This window comes from Thamnophis elegans, chromosome Z (genome assembly GCF_009769535.1).
Source record: "Thamnophis elegans isolate rThaEle1 chromosome Z, rThaEle1.pri, whole genome shotgun sequence".
Taxonomy (NCBI): Eukaryota; Metazoa; Chordata; class Lepidosauria; order Squamata; family Colubridae; genus Thamnophis; species Thamnophis elegans.
In genome coordinates, this window is record NC_045558.1 from 99,556,820 (window position 1) to 99,572,341 (window position 15,522).

Below are 15,522 nucleotides of genomic sequence, written 5' to 3' on the forward strand. Positions count from 1 at the left end.
GAACAGGGAGAATTTGGAATGAAATACTTTGTTATAGCCAAAAATAAAGATTATATACCAGCTTGTGGAACTTCTAAATGCTTATTTAAGCATTTAACCTGTCTTTCCATATTCCAAACAATTTTACTGTTTTGATTAAGTTAATAAACAGATGTATGTTACTGGTGATAAAATTTTGCCTATTTGTTTGAAGACTCTTTAATAAATTTTCAATCAAAAATTTAGTTTGACCAATCAGGAACTAATTTTGAATCCAATTTGGGGGATTTAAAAAGCAAGTACCAATCAGCTTCCTTTGATTCATCTTTCCTTTTTCCTAACATGATGAAGTTTAGAGAATATGTAGATTTCATTTGCACAACCCTAGGTCAGTCCCCAGATAAAAGAATAAAATGATGATATCTCTCAAAAAGTGTTTCTATTTCTTAAGATGGCGTCTCTCCCAGATCTGCACAATGAGAATTATTTCAACACATAGTAAGATTAACTTTCCGTATGATTGTAAGCACACTGTATCTATTTTAAACATGGTTTTCTTTTCCGCAGCCTTTGGAGAACAGGTCTCTTGTTTTTCAATAGTAATATAGTGTATAATAGTGTTTCACTCTCCACTGAAAGTAAGGTAATTTTCCCAGAATGCCATTGGGCAGTTGAGTATTATGTTATTACTAGTGGTGGGTTTCAATTTATTTTACTACCGGTTCACTCGTGTGCATGCGCAGAAGCGTCCGTGTGGGTGGGTGGAGCCTCCCACTGCCGCCACTACCAGTTCACCCGATCCAGAGCCAACCAGCAGAAACCCAATCCTGGTTATTACCTTTATAGGACAATTTGTGACATCATCAAACAAACAGATGTGAATGGACTCAGATGGCCTCTTATAGTTCCATAAGCATTGGGTTGACATCCCATATATACTGAGTTTGCTTGTCTTTCCCTTACCTGTCCTCATCCCCAGGTTACTAAATTGAGCAAGTTATTGCATGTTTGGCAACCTTTTTTTTTTCTCCCTTTAATTCTATGAATTAAAGGGAGAATTCTATGAATTCTATGAATCTAGAATCTATCCGTTCATTTGCTCCCTTGATCTTTTTTTCCCCTGCTTGTGGAAAATTGCTTTTGGAAAGAGAATAGGAAGTTTCTCGATGGCCACAATTTAGGTTTAGCAAGTAGAGGTATACAGAGCTGGCTCCTCTTATATTTGCAGAGCTGAGGATAAATTTATTCCAAACTTGTCTTTAGAAAGGAACATGATTGATTAGATTTATCACAGTGTGCACATGTCTTCAACAACATTGTCCATCTTGCCCCAAAGATTAAAACATGGCGACACACAATTCTTAGTGTCTGGCAAATACTTTATTATTTGGAGCATCAAATATACCCTTTTCCTTCCTCTGAATACTGAATTAAATTGCTGCTGTTCTGCTCTCTATGCCTCTACCACCCTCTGGTTGCATAATGCCCAGCCCTACCAGGCTAGGAACATCACTTGTCTTTGTGCTTGCTGGCCTTTTATATAGGAAGAGGAGTGTTTATTATTAGTGTTGTAGCAACCAGGCAGTGAGTGTACACATAAAGACCGCTGGATCAGTGATTCATTACCTAGGAATGTTAACTTGGATGGAGGACACAGGGAGTGAGAAGAAAAGCTGTTTTGTAGAATCGACAAGTTGGGAAGGGTAGCTGTGCAGTGGAGCAATTCTACATTGCTTCCTGCAATTCCCAAAAATATAAATTTGCCTTTTCTCAGTTGTAAAAAGCAAAAGGCCACAAAATAGAAATATATAAATATGAAATAAGATTAATATCTTCCAATCTAGGGTAGTACAAAAGTTAAAGTTAAAATGCATTTTTTTTTTGGTTTAGCATGATGTAGGATTCTACTGCTTTGTAAGCCCCAAACAATCTGTACCTTTGCTATCTTATAAGGATCTTGTTATGAAGTAAACATGATTTAGACTTGCCCACAACTGCAAGTAGGCATTGACACACCTGCCTATGCTATGAAGGGGTGGATGGATAAGCAGAGGTTGCAGTTTATTACAGATGGGTCGACACCCACATCTCCCAAATCTCAAGTACGTGTTGTGTGAAGAAGTGCATCTGGCATGCTGGGTTGGTTGATCCAACTTTCTATTGAAGGACAATTGGAATAGCTAAAGGATTTAAGTATAAATGCAGCAGCTATGCAACCGTCTCCTAAGAAGTTCAGTTCAATGAATACTTCGTTGTACTCTAGGGACCCCTAAAAATTTAAAGTAAAATTCTGTCCCTCCCATAGTAACTCACAGCATTTCTCTGCTGGGTAGAGAAGAACAAGTCTTGTTTCTCTGGTAGTCACTTGTTTTTTGTGTTGTCTGCAGAGGATAGATGGAGCTTTTTGTTTCACTCCTCTGTTGCAATCTCGTTGCTTAAATACAAGTCCAATGTATTACTAAATTATTTCCATTTTATTTTAGCAGGGGAGATCTGCAGCTCCTTAGTAAGAAAATCAGTAACGGCAAAAATCATCTTGTCCAATAAACTATTTGGTGTTTTACACCTTGGTTCACAGCTATCAGGAAATATTGGATATGTTGCAGATATTCTTCTCAGGTCACCCAAGGTAACAAAGAGTCCTGATCCAAGCCCTATAAGGATTAGATATAAGTCTGCATATAATCCTGATTCCCCTTGCTGTGCCCCTAGCCTTTAGTGACAGATACACAGAGGCTTATTCGCAAGGCGCTCTAATAGTGATAGATGTTTCAAGCAGCAGATTGTTGTGCACAGAATTGCTCTACTTAAATTCTGACCTCACCCTTTGCGATATAGGCCAGAATGATACTTAACAATCTGACTAAAATTTGAAACAGCAACAAAGAAAAAAATAGTGAGTAATGTTCACAATTGATACTAAAATCTGATCATCAGACTGAAGAGGTCTTCCTTTACAATATAATTTATTCAGAAATCAGACTTGATTTCTTGGTGCTTATGTTTCCCTAGGATTTCTCCAGCTGCTTTAAGCTTTTTGTAACTTTCAGCAAAAGTTCTCATATATTATTATCCCTACAACTTCTTAAAAACATAGCTTCTATGTTCTGATTTTAAGGTTTTATTTTGCAACACAACTCCTTTACTAACATATTTAGCACTTCTACTTTTGCCTATGTTTTTTTTTAATTCATCCATCACTTTTGTTCTAAGATGCTTACAGGTATTTAAGTTGCATTAGATGTAATAAAGTAATATCAGTGACAATATGTGATTTCAGAAATTAGAATAAATCAAATGGGTACATGTTATTAATAAGTGTTCTATGGCTAATTCATAAAATTAATTGGCTTACACAAAATAGAACCACTTTCACATGAGTTGTTTAGAGATAATCCTTGGTTTACAATCGAATTATCAATCCAGTCATAAAAGATGACATCAGTGACTGAATAGCTTAGCAACAGCAGTTATGGTTGCTGTTGTTAAATGAGGAATGTATGACTCATTAAGTGAGGACCTTGTGTATCTGCAATTTTCAATTTCCTGCCAATTTCCCTATTGACTCTGCTTGTAGGAAGCTGGAAAGGGACATTGGACATTCTGGTCATGTGACTGTGGGGAACACGTAACCATAGTTCATATGTCCCCACATGAACTATGAGGATCCATTGCAAATACCATTTGTTCAGTATATTTAATTGAGCAGTTGTTGAACATAACTCAAGGACTACCTATATATTCCTGTGAAGCTAATCTTTCATTTTTGCCACCCTTTTACCTAGTTTTTAAACTTAATTTTACCTAACGTCTATCTGATATATTTGAATGCAACAGCATGGTCACTACAGTGTTTCCTAACCTGATGCTTCCAATTGTGCTGAATTCTAAAGCATTGACTTGGTATAGGTGTTAAGGTTTTGGCTTAAAAAAAACAGGAGACTGTGAGTTGCAGGCCTCCCTTAAATATGAAAATCGTCTTGGTGACTTGGAGCCAATCATTCACTCTTAATTCATCGCATAGGATTGGTGTGTGTGTGTGTGTGTGTGTGTGTGTGTGTGTGTGTGTGTGTGTGTAGGGGAATAGGATGAAAAAGGAATATTGGTATATTTGCCTCCTTAAGGTACAGATTTAAAAAAAGGCAAGATTAAAACCTTTAAAAAAATAATTGGGTTGTGTTCTGATATTGACTGGGTTCCATAATGTGTGGTGTTACAGTTCCCTGCTGAAATATGGACCACCTGCAAGCAGAAGATCAACAAGTAGGACCTGACCTACGTGCACCAATGGGGAGGGTTGGAATTCATCTCTCCTTGTACAAATGTTGTGAAGCCAAGAAGAGATTGATAAGAATCAGAGCTATGCTGTCCGGATATGGCTAGCTTCCAGATATAGCTATGCAACTCTGAAGCAGGGGAAACTTTTGTTCGGGCATTAATTGTGCAGTTTCCCAGGGAAGGAAGTGATTCCTGATGTTTCTGGCCAATGATGACTGGAGTCTCTGAGAGATGAAGAATTGCCCTTCCAGGTGTTGTTGTGAACAAAATGATAGACCTGTACCATGAAAGGGGTGGGGGGATATCCTGATTCCAAACAGCAACTCTTTTCCATCCAAAAAAGCCTAATTGTAAAGTCTGGACTACAATTGCAACTTTATTACTTTTACAGATGTTTGGCCTAACAGATTCAAATAGGCTTTGAAATTCAGCATAGTAATATGTATGTAAATAACAAGAGACAAGGTTTTTCCCCCAAATAAAAATCTAGCCAGGGTTGTATATTTTAATGCCTCACCCTTTAATATTTATCTATGCTTTTATATAAACATCTCTTGAATTGCTTGTACCTGTAGCCCGAATACAAAGTTTTGAATGCAATAAGTGCAGGTTATGAATTAGTAGCAGGGAAAAAGTGAAGATACAGCAGAGCTCCATTGATGGAAGATAGCATAGTGTAGTGGTTAAGGTGTTGAATAATGAATGGGAAAGGATTGAATAAGGCTTGCTTAGATTTTAGACAATCTTCAGCCACTGAAGAAATTCACTGGATGACTTTGGACCAGTCACTGTATACAGTGCAATGTACCCCACAAACCTGGTACTATATCTATAAAAGTCTATAGAGCTTTGAACCAGGAAAGCATTGGCTAACAAAAGAAGTGAATAAATAAGTGGAAGGTAAAGCACTTTGCATAGAATTTAAAAAGAAAAAGAATCTAAGGATAAAGGTAGGAAAAAAAGAATAGGAATATAGAAACAGAAAACTTGGAATTATTTATAAGTCTGTATTTTCTGATGTTCTATGTAAATAATAAATATTTTTCTTTTAGAGTATAGCTGTCTCATTGTAAGCACTGTGTTGTTAGTTATACCTCCCCCAACATAACAGTTTCCCTTCCACATCAACTATGCGGTAGGTTGGATTGAGAGAGGTTGACTACCCCAAGAACCTTTAATGGATGTTGAACCTGAGTCTCCCAAGTCCTATTCGCCTATCTCTAAGGAACCATCTTTGTCAATGCAAAGATTCAGCTTCATTATAGCAGAGCTAGGAAAATCATTCTTTCCTTATCATAAAGATACCTTTTGGATGCTTTCCGTAGTCACTCATTTAGCATAATGAGTCTGGAATACTGAGGACTCAAGTGGCATGTTTTGGAGATACTGTCCAGGTGATAATAGGAAGTAGCTTAGCTGTTTGGAACAATGTAGAAAATAATAGAATATTTTTGTGAAAATGAAATCTGGAAAGGCTTCTTTTAGGGAAAATGTGGAGGTTAGCTTTCCTCCCATACACTGGTTTTTCTTTCTCCATATTCAATTAATAATTCCAGCAGGGAGAAAGGACTGGCAGTAAAAGAGTATCAGCAGAAATGGGAGAGATTAAATTTTCCTCCAGTCATCGCCCAAAAAACTATTTCCATGGTACTATTCACTATCTCATATACAGTATGTTTGGGCAGCTCTTGCTAACCAGTATAAAATATGGTACTGCCATAAATGAGCATTTGCCTGGAAGTTAAAATTCTTTTGAACAGGAAATATTTGGTATTATCTCATTCTCCACTTAATATGTGACTCTTGATATTTGTCAGTTGATTGGATTGAATTATCAGACAAGAATGCAATCCCTTAAAACACAGTGTTCTAATTTGTGCTATTGGCATTTTGCTAATCAGTTTTAACTCTTGGTAGCTTAAGGAGTGAAGTGACAAAATTATCATCATCCCATTAAGAAGAAAGTGGAAACTCACTTCATCCTTGGGAGAAGGGTGGCATATAAATCTAATAAACCAAACCAATCCTTAGGCAAAAGGGAAAGAACAAGGAAAGCCATGATTAGGATTCCTGCTGGGCAAAATTGAGATGCTTACAATGTTCCTAGAAATCTTAATTTTTGTTGTGAAGAGATCTTCATGTTTGACTCCTCTTCCCCTTCCTCCTGCCTCTCAGTCTTGTTCCCCTTAGCCTATGGGAAAGAATTTCCCTAGTAATTCCACAGCTTCCCCATTCCCTCTCTTCAAATAGTACAGATCCGGGGCCATAAATCTTCCTGTCTTTAATCTTCTGTCCCAATGCTCTGTATGGTAGTGGCTATTTCCAGCATGGCTTGAGAATGCCAGGCAGGATGCACGCTATGTGCTGCTTGGGTGAAAACCAATCTCATTTCATATCTGCTCCCTTCTCATCCACATGCTGTTTGCACATTTTACTTTTGCTTGCAGTCAATTGCTAGGTAAATCTCTTATTTGTGAAAAACGATAAAGGGTTGGGGTGACAGATAAAGAACTGTGCATCTTTTGATATCTATATCTCAGATGCTCCACTAAAAATTGCAAATTTGACTGAAAGTTTCTCCATTAAAAAAAAACCTTGACATAAAGAAAATCTAATTAAATATTTTCCTCTAACTTAGCTGTTGTAAGAAATGCTGTAGTGCAGAAATAATAATGTGAGTCCCCACGCTGGCCTAAAACAATATCATTGTGGCATAGGGGAGAGAGAAGGTTGCGTTCCAATGAGAGCAAGTTATTGGGGCAGAGAGGGAACATACTTGCAGTGGGTGGAAACAAAACTTAAGGGGTTGAGCTCATGCTCAATGCATGAGGTCACACCTTAAACAAAGCAATGGTTGTTTTAATCAGGATTCACGGAATTAGCCAAAACTGAATAAGTTTGCAAAATTAATTAAACCAAACCAACCAACATAGAATTTTGCTTAGTGCAATAACTGTGCCCAAATACTTAAAGAAAGCACAGCCATCCCAGACACTTTCTCTTATGAGGAAGTACAGCTTTTTAGTCTAAAATAGGGCTTGGCAAACTACAGCTCACAGACCAAATTAGTCTCACTGCCTGCTTTTATATGGCAAACAAGCTAAAAATTGAGTGCGCAGTTGACAGATTGCCATGCCCTGGGCTTCAGCTATGCTTCCCACATGCAAAGGGGCATAAAATGCTTGCAGGCTGGCACCATCCAATGGTTGCCATGCCTTTTGGCCTGCCAGCTCCACCTGTAGAAGATAGGCATAGAAAATGTTTGCTGACTCCGATCAAAAACACTATTGAGCTTCTAATTACAATTAGCTATCCTAACAGAAATAATAATTAAAAAAACAAGGAATGAGCCATCCTGTAGGGATAAATTTTACCCCATCAAGGGCCCCTCATTAGAAATTCTGATCTGTCAAGTACTCTAGGGGTCCCCAACCCTTGATCCGTGGACCGGCACCAGTCCGCAGCATGCCAGAAACTGGGTCGCACAAACAAGCGAAGCCACATCTACAAGATGCAGGCAGCATGTGAAACCACCATCCCCTCTGGTCCGCAGAAAAGCCTCTCTGAGGAACCGGTCCCTGGTCCCGTAAAGGTTGGACACAACTAAAATATTGTATAGCTAGAAAGTGTCATATAAGAAAAACCCAATCCACTAGGTTTTCTGGCTTAGATAGTCTTCAGCAAGATTGCTTATGTCTCATTTGGAAAGAAAAAAAATGGGTTTTGTAGTAGGATATTCTGAATGCTTAGAATTATTTTCAAGAATAGCTGCCCTATCACCAAATGTCCTCACTGAGGCTGCTTCCACATTAGGCTTTTAACAAGGATATACTGTATATCTCACTTGCTTTGTATTATTACTTCACTTTCCTGAGACTTTTTTCAGCTTCTTACAACCTGTTTGACACCAGTAGTTAACCAAATTGATTTGAGGGGGAAAGGTCTTTTGTATCCAAGTGGTGTAATTTTCCCATTTGCAACTAATTAATCAGATAGGGAAACCTGTCCTCATTTAGGACACTTTCACTGTGATTTTCATTGGTGTTCTATTATTTGCTCTTTTTCAGAATTTCCATATCTAAATATAGCTATCTATTGCAGTTCAGTGGGGGGGGGAAAGCACAGTTATAATACTAATTTAAATTTTTAAACATCCACTTTCTAATGATTAGGTTAGCATTATGTTTTATTTAAATTTTTGATTACATTTTCAGATCAACAAGTATAATTGTCCATAAAACATTGGTTTTTAATGTCATCAGGCAGACATATTGAAATACATAAAATAATTTGCATATATAGTGAATTGGTTATCAGTATGCAAAACAAATTTACTGATGATGCTGAAAGTTTTACGAATAGAAAAAGCACACATTTTCCAGCAATATAAAATGTCAGATGGAATTCTGCTACTTGTCTGCAGAGAAAGACCTGTGACAAATGCTTCTTAGAGGTGCCTACTGCTTCCACTTTTAGGATTTTGCCATACACTAAGTAAGTCATAAGATGGCTATTTTGCCTCTGGGTTGACATACTGTATAAAATATATCATTGTGATTTATAAACTATAGTTTATGGCTTGGATTTCCAGTGTGATGGCTATATAACTCACTATGCCTATGGATACATTTATTGACACTGCCGGGCTTCATATCAGCTATACTTTATTTCATTTTTAAAATATTTTTTAAATATGATTGGGGGGGGGGGGTCAAGTGGAGTGAGTGAGCATTTGAATGTTTCTTGACTTCTGGTGGCTGCCTGGACAAGCCCCTTCAGTTTTCTTGGCAAGTTTTTTTTGGGGGGAAGTAGTTTGCTATTACCTGTATTCTGGGATTAAGAAAGAACAAGTGGCCTAAAGTCACCCAGCTAGTTTTGTGCCCACTGAAGGACTAAAACTCATAGTCTCACAGTCTTAAGCCCAATGTCTTAACCACTACAACTAAATAATCACTACACTAATCATTTCATAATATTATACTGGAAGTTGAAAACATGTTTTTTTTTAAATCAGTGTTCCAGCTTCCAAAATATTATTCCCAGTTTGTGTATTTTGTGACTCCAGTCATTTATCCAACAAGTCAATGTTATGTTAGCTTAGCATAACATATGAGCACTGCCTTCTCCATCACTTTCATCATTGTTTTAACAATAGTTTCTGCATCCTGGTTTCAAACCAATGCCAGGCCACACAATATGTTTTCAGGCAGTCTGCAAGTGAATGACATAAATCAAAACTGTCATAACATTTCAGGGCCATGTATTAAATCCCATGTCTTTTTTAATCTTACCCACTATTTTGATGTGTTTAAATAATGCTTGCCATGTTCTTTAGCCAAAAGAATTCCCATGCAAATATCAATGTTTTTTTAAAGGGAGGGAAAAATCAAACATAGGTTATATGGGTTATATCTTAAATCTGTATTCTTACAATTATATGCCAGCATGAGAACAATTTCAGCAGCCCAATGGAATATCTTCAGAAGAGTCAACATGAGCTGGTATCTTGCAGAGATAACAAACCACATAGATTTTCTTTTCTCCTGCTCTCCTGTTACTTCCTGCAGTTGTTGCTAGTTAGATAATAATTGAATCTATTAAAGTTTTAGCTAATCTAATCTAGTGTTTTCAAAATGAATTTTCAGAAGCTGAACATCTAGTAGGTTAATTACTTCATTTTCCCAAACCAAATGGTTTCTGATTTTAAAATAGCTTTTTAAATGAATTTCAAACATGGAATTCATGATGAAATGGCTGACAAAAGATTGACAAAGTTGAATTCTGATTATATTCTTTACACCAGTGGTAGTCAACCTGGTCCCTACCGCCCACTAGTGGGTGTTCCAGCTTTCATGGTGGGCGGTAGGGATTTGCTGTAACTCTGCTTTATAAATTTTATAAAGTAAAGTTACTTCCCTACTTTATAAATTACCATTACTTTGGAACTGGTGGGCGATTAGAAAATTTTACTACTAACAGAAATACAAAAGTGGGCAAAAGGTATAAAAAGGTTGACTACCCCTGCTTTACACCATTTTATACTATATTGACTGACTTAACAGTATAAGGGTATTTAATCAAATAACATATGTATCTATCCGGTGTGGGTTCCTGCCAGTTCTAACCTCTTCTATAGAAGAGGTTCCACAAATCTACAGTGCCGTTTAGAACCGGTTCCAGCTCCCGCCCAGCGCCCGTCCGCACATCATCAAGATGAAGAGCGAGAGGAGGAATTCTGGGAGTTGAAGTCCACAAGTCTTAAAGATGTCAAGTTTGAACACCCCTGGAGTTTTTTTCTAAAGAGTTAGGGGTGCAAGGGTCTTGTAATTTGACAGCTTTAAGACTTGCATGCTTCAAATGCCAGAGTTTCTGAGCCAACATTTTGGTTGCTAAGCAAGAGCGTTGTTAAGTGAGTTTCACCATATTTTACAAGTTGGCCACAATCACCCAGTTGCCATAATTGCCAAACAACCCCCACACAGTCCCATGGCTGGCAAGCTACTCCCACCCGGTCACATGGCTGGCAAGCCACTCCCATCCAATCACATGGCTGGCAAGCCACTCCCACAAAGCAGGGCACACCTACAGAAGAGGTTCGAAAAAAAATGTGAAACCCACCACTGGTATCTATATTCTATGTATGTATTTATTTATGACCTGTCCTGACAGTTGTTTTTTTTCTCTGTACACCAAGTACACACATACACATGTATCTGCTAACTCAAGGTGACATTCCATGCATTTAATGAAATGGTATCTAATCTATGAAAAAGTATATTATTTACCTACCTACCTACCTACCTATCATTTATCTATCTCATTATATTGCCAAGAAACAGAGAGTTTGTTGAAAAAATTGTCACATCTAGTTGCTACCATTGCTCCAGGTTTATTAAATATACTGCTATCTATAACTGCCTGCTTTCTTTATATTACTTAAGGTTTTCAAATCAAATTATGTGCATTGGTCAGGGTAGCGGGGAAGACCCTTTGACAATCAGTACTTGAGCATGCTGGTATTAAAAAAAAAAGTTTTAAAGCAACATATTCCACCAAGTAAAATTTTCCAAAATCAAGGCGCATATATTTTTGAATATTTTGATGATCTATCTAAGATATTTTTGAAAGTTAATTATAAATTGAAGTAATTCTTACATTATATTTCCTAGAGTTAGCTATGATTTGTAATTTAATCAGAATTGAGCTGCCCAACATGACATACCAACCATAACACAGAACACCAACCATGAATTAATTATGTTAACCATGTTAACAACATTAGATTTTTCTCCTGCCTTTAAAACTTTATAAGTAACTCAAGGCAAGTTACTTATTCAAAGTATCTGCTGTTATTATATATCTGGGATACCCAAACGCAAAGAACAACTAGTACAGATATCTGTTCTAAAGAACATTTGCAAAAAGAGGTCCACAAAATAATACTATAACAAAGTTGGGAATAGTTCCATTTCTGCCACTGACACAGTAGCTATCACTCAAGATTTGCTAAGTGATGCTTTGTGCAGGTCATCATAGTCTGTGTAGCATTCAAAAGCAGAAGTAAGGGAGAATAAGACAATAACATTTTTGCCATGATCAAATCCAAATAAACTTAGTGCAATCATTAGCCAGCAGAAAAAAAGAAGAAAAACAATTGTTTTCAGATATACAGAACATCTAACAATAAATAAGGAGCTACACATAGAAAAATATGTTTAAAAGCTTCATTCTTATAGTTAAAAGTAATCTAAAATTTAGAATTACAGAGCCCCAGATAAATCTGAGGTAGATACAGTAGAGTAGTGGACATTAAAAAAAATGACCTATGCTGAGGTAAAGCCATTTTCAGAAAAGTTCAATTGATTATTCTTTGTCTAGTTTTATATGTTACTACACAAAAAATTGACAATCTTGTGTTTTTTCAAAAGTAATTTATTGTCGCTTCTTGGCCTTTTGGTCATAAAAAAAGAAAATGAAATATATAGTAAGTATTGTAAAGATTCCCCAAAATATTTATAAACCATGATCCAGACTTTCAGTATGAATATGATGCTTAGATATGAAATTTTATTTCAAAGTGTAGGGTACCAAAATAACAAAAGGCTTAAACAATCAGATTTCTAGGTAAGATTCTAGTCTGGTCTACAAATGGATTGATTTCTAAGCTGATTGAGATTGATTATTGTTATCAGTGTTCAACACACTAAATTATCAGGATTAGCAAATCCATTTTAGCTAAAACAAAAAAGAATTACCAAAGTTATAATGGGTTTGCTTTCTTACCATAGCTGAGGACAAACTTTAACTGCCTGTTAATTTCTTACAAGATCAAAAAATTATGCACACAGTAGTTTTTGTTTATGTTTTGCAGGATGAGGTGAAACTGCCAACCAAGCTGAGCATAAGTAAATCTGTGAAAGAAATAGAAAAAGGGGAAGAAGGGGAAGAGATCCCAGCTGATGAGGAGCACCCTGGAGAGGATCATATTGAGCTCTCCTCAGATGAAGAGGTTGAAGTTGAAGAGATTATTGAGGAATCACGAGCAGAACGTATTAAGAGAAGCAGCATGAGGAAGGTTGATGACTTTAAGAAAGCATTCTCTAAGGAGAAAATGGAGAAGACCAAGTTGAAAACTAGAGAGAACCTAGAGAAGACCAAGCTGAAGACCAGAGAGAACCTGGAGAAAACCAAGCAAAATCTGGAGAAGACCAGACATAACCTAGAGAAGAGAATGAACAAACTAGGCACTAAGATAGTCACCACTGAACGCAGAGAGAAGATGAAGACTTCCCGAGATAAGCTGAAGAAGTCCTTCACCCCTGATCATGTAGTCTATGCACGTTCCAAGACAGCTGTCTATAAAGTGCCACCTTTCACCTTTCATGTCAAGAAGATCCGTGAGGGAGAGGTAGAAGTGAAGGCCACAGAGATGGTGGAAGTTGGTGGAGATGAGACAGAGAACACAGATCTGCTGAGAAGCGAAAGCCCTGAGATGAGCACACTTCTGCAGATCACCGAGGAGTCAGATGCAGTGCTTCAAGAGAAGAGTGATAGTGAGTGAGGCAGGTGGCAGCATGAAAGCATCAAATGCTTAATATATAATCTTCCACATTTTCCACATTTCCTCTTTTTGGCCTCACATGGGCATGCGCATGCACACATACACATGCATACATATACATACACAGTATATACAGAATTTTTACAGCTCCCCTCCCCCTTTTTCAACATGTAGCTTCAAGGTGCATTTTTGTATATTTCTGATTCATCATATAGAACATGGAACATACTTATAATCCAGCAAAATACCATTCCTGCTACTAAAAGCTTGCTTTGCCAGCCTGCCATGGCAATATCCCAATGTCCCAAAGGTGCTACCCAAGAAATAATCTATTTCTCAAGAAGCATGCTGCGTCTTAGCTATCCTCTTTGATGTCAAGAATGCTTCCTGGAGACCTAAACGCAAACTTGTCAGACAGAAGAATGAAGTGCAGGTATGGAAGCAAAGAAGGAATTGGCTCAGTATATCATAGAACTAGGGAATAATGAAGGGAACATGGAAATTACTGCCTGAATTCAAAGATATTGTGATGCCTGATTCAGGCATACAGTCTGTGCATACTTCAATTTCCAAGAGATTATATGGAAAAAGTTGCACTTAGTAGACCTTATTTCACCAGTAAGAATCAAGTGATTGCCAATAAATACATCAACAGGGAGTAATATAAACAGGGTGTCCATTTGCACTATTAGCTATACAGATCTGTGAAGCTATTGCAACATGGTTGAAAAAGGGATACTGATCTGGGGATAAGGAGTGGGTGCAAGAAACATTGGACAAGTAGGGAGAATCAAGGGCGAAAAAGATGGATCAAGGACAGAGAGTGGATGTGGCCTTATGACAGCTTTAGCTAGGAGCAATAAAGGGTTATCAACATCAACAAAATAGGAGGCAACTATCATCTATTACGTTAGCAAACTTGACTTCCATTCCTGGGCTGGATCCAGAGAGCACTGCAGGGTTATTTTCTGCCTATGCCAGGGCTCCAGCAATAGGCCAGCCTTAACTAGTTGTGTAATACTTGAGTACATGCAGTTTTTATTAAGCTTGTAACATAGAAAGGGTGTCAAAGTGCAAGAGTTCACTAATACAGGATAATTCATTACGGGGAAAGGGATTCTCAGAAACCCCCCTCCCCTGAACAATACACTATTCAAAAACACAGACATACTAACTTCCATACAGCTACCTCTTTGGCTTGCAGGGGACAGTTTTCAAGCGAGCCTGAAGCCTCGCTTTCTAGTGACAAGACAATGGCCTCCTTCCCCATTTTCTGACACGTGTAACCTTGCCTTGCATGATTTTGTGATTTACCCCAGCCCCTGCTTTCCTGCCTTCCTCACATTCTACTGGGATTTCCCCCCAGTGTCTCTCTATGGTCAAGGAGAAAATATTTGCAGCTATGAATCCATCATATGTCTTGCAATTCTGTGTCCAACGTATCTACCACAAATGCCACATCTGTACCGGAACTGCCTATTCTAACATCCCCAGAAATGGCTTGGCTACCCAGACCTTAGCAAGAAGAAGTGTATGTGTGTAAGGGGTGTTTTTATTGGACTGAGAAGTGTGCAAGTGAGTAAGGGTTGTTCCCTTTGCACTGCACTTTCCTTCAAGCCTTTCAGTTCTTGTCATGGATCTATCTAGAAGAAGAGAGAGCCCAGGATGTAAGATATGCTTGGCCTTCAAAACCATCAAAGATGGGATGGGGATCTTGCCTCATTCTGGGGAAAATAAATATGTGGGGAAGAGGGTGCTGTGCCAAGCAGCCGCATTGCTCTTTTTTCTAAGACTGCATCCTGGTGAGCAGCATGAATAATAAACTTTCTTTTCTACATGGACAAGTGTAAAGTGTTTTGGGGAACAACATTACAAAGATTAGTGAACTAGAAGCAGGAACATTTCCACAATCAGATGACATTTTTTAAAAGTACATCAACACCTTTCTGTTTTTGAGGAACGGTTCCCAAGAACAAGAAATAAATTGAAATAAGAAATGAGACATAGATCCCATTGGGAAGTGGGGAGAGGGAAGGGAGACAGCAGTTGCCTCAGTAGAAGAAGGATTGGCCAAATGACTGTTCACTCTCTAGAGCAGCCCTTTCTAACCTGGCATCCTTCAAAGGGACAAAAAATTTCCAGTTTGCCTAGCTAAAAGATATTGGTTGGGAGTGGTGGGTGCAGCAGTGCCAATACAACCAAAA

At 37.8% G+C, this 15,522-nt stretch overlaps 1 protein-coding gene across 1 annotated transcript in view; it reads left to right on the top strand.

Moving 5' to 3' along the window:
- Nucleotides 1-15,155, top strand: part of CAVIN1 (caveolae associated protein 1) — a 30,046-nt gene extending 14,891 nt beyond the window's left edge. Inside the window, exon 2 of the mRNA XM_032237478.1 lies at nt 12,629-15,155. Within this exon, the coding sequence (XP_032093369.1) occupies nt 12,629-13,318 (690 nt within the window). The 3' untranslated portion in view covers nt 13,319-15,155. The remainder of the gene's footprint in view (nt 1-12,628) is intronic.
- Nucleotides 15,156-15,522: the final 367 nt, after the last annotated feature.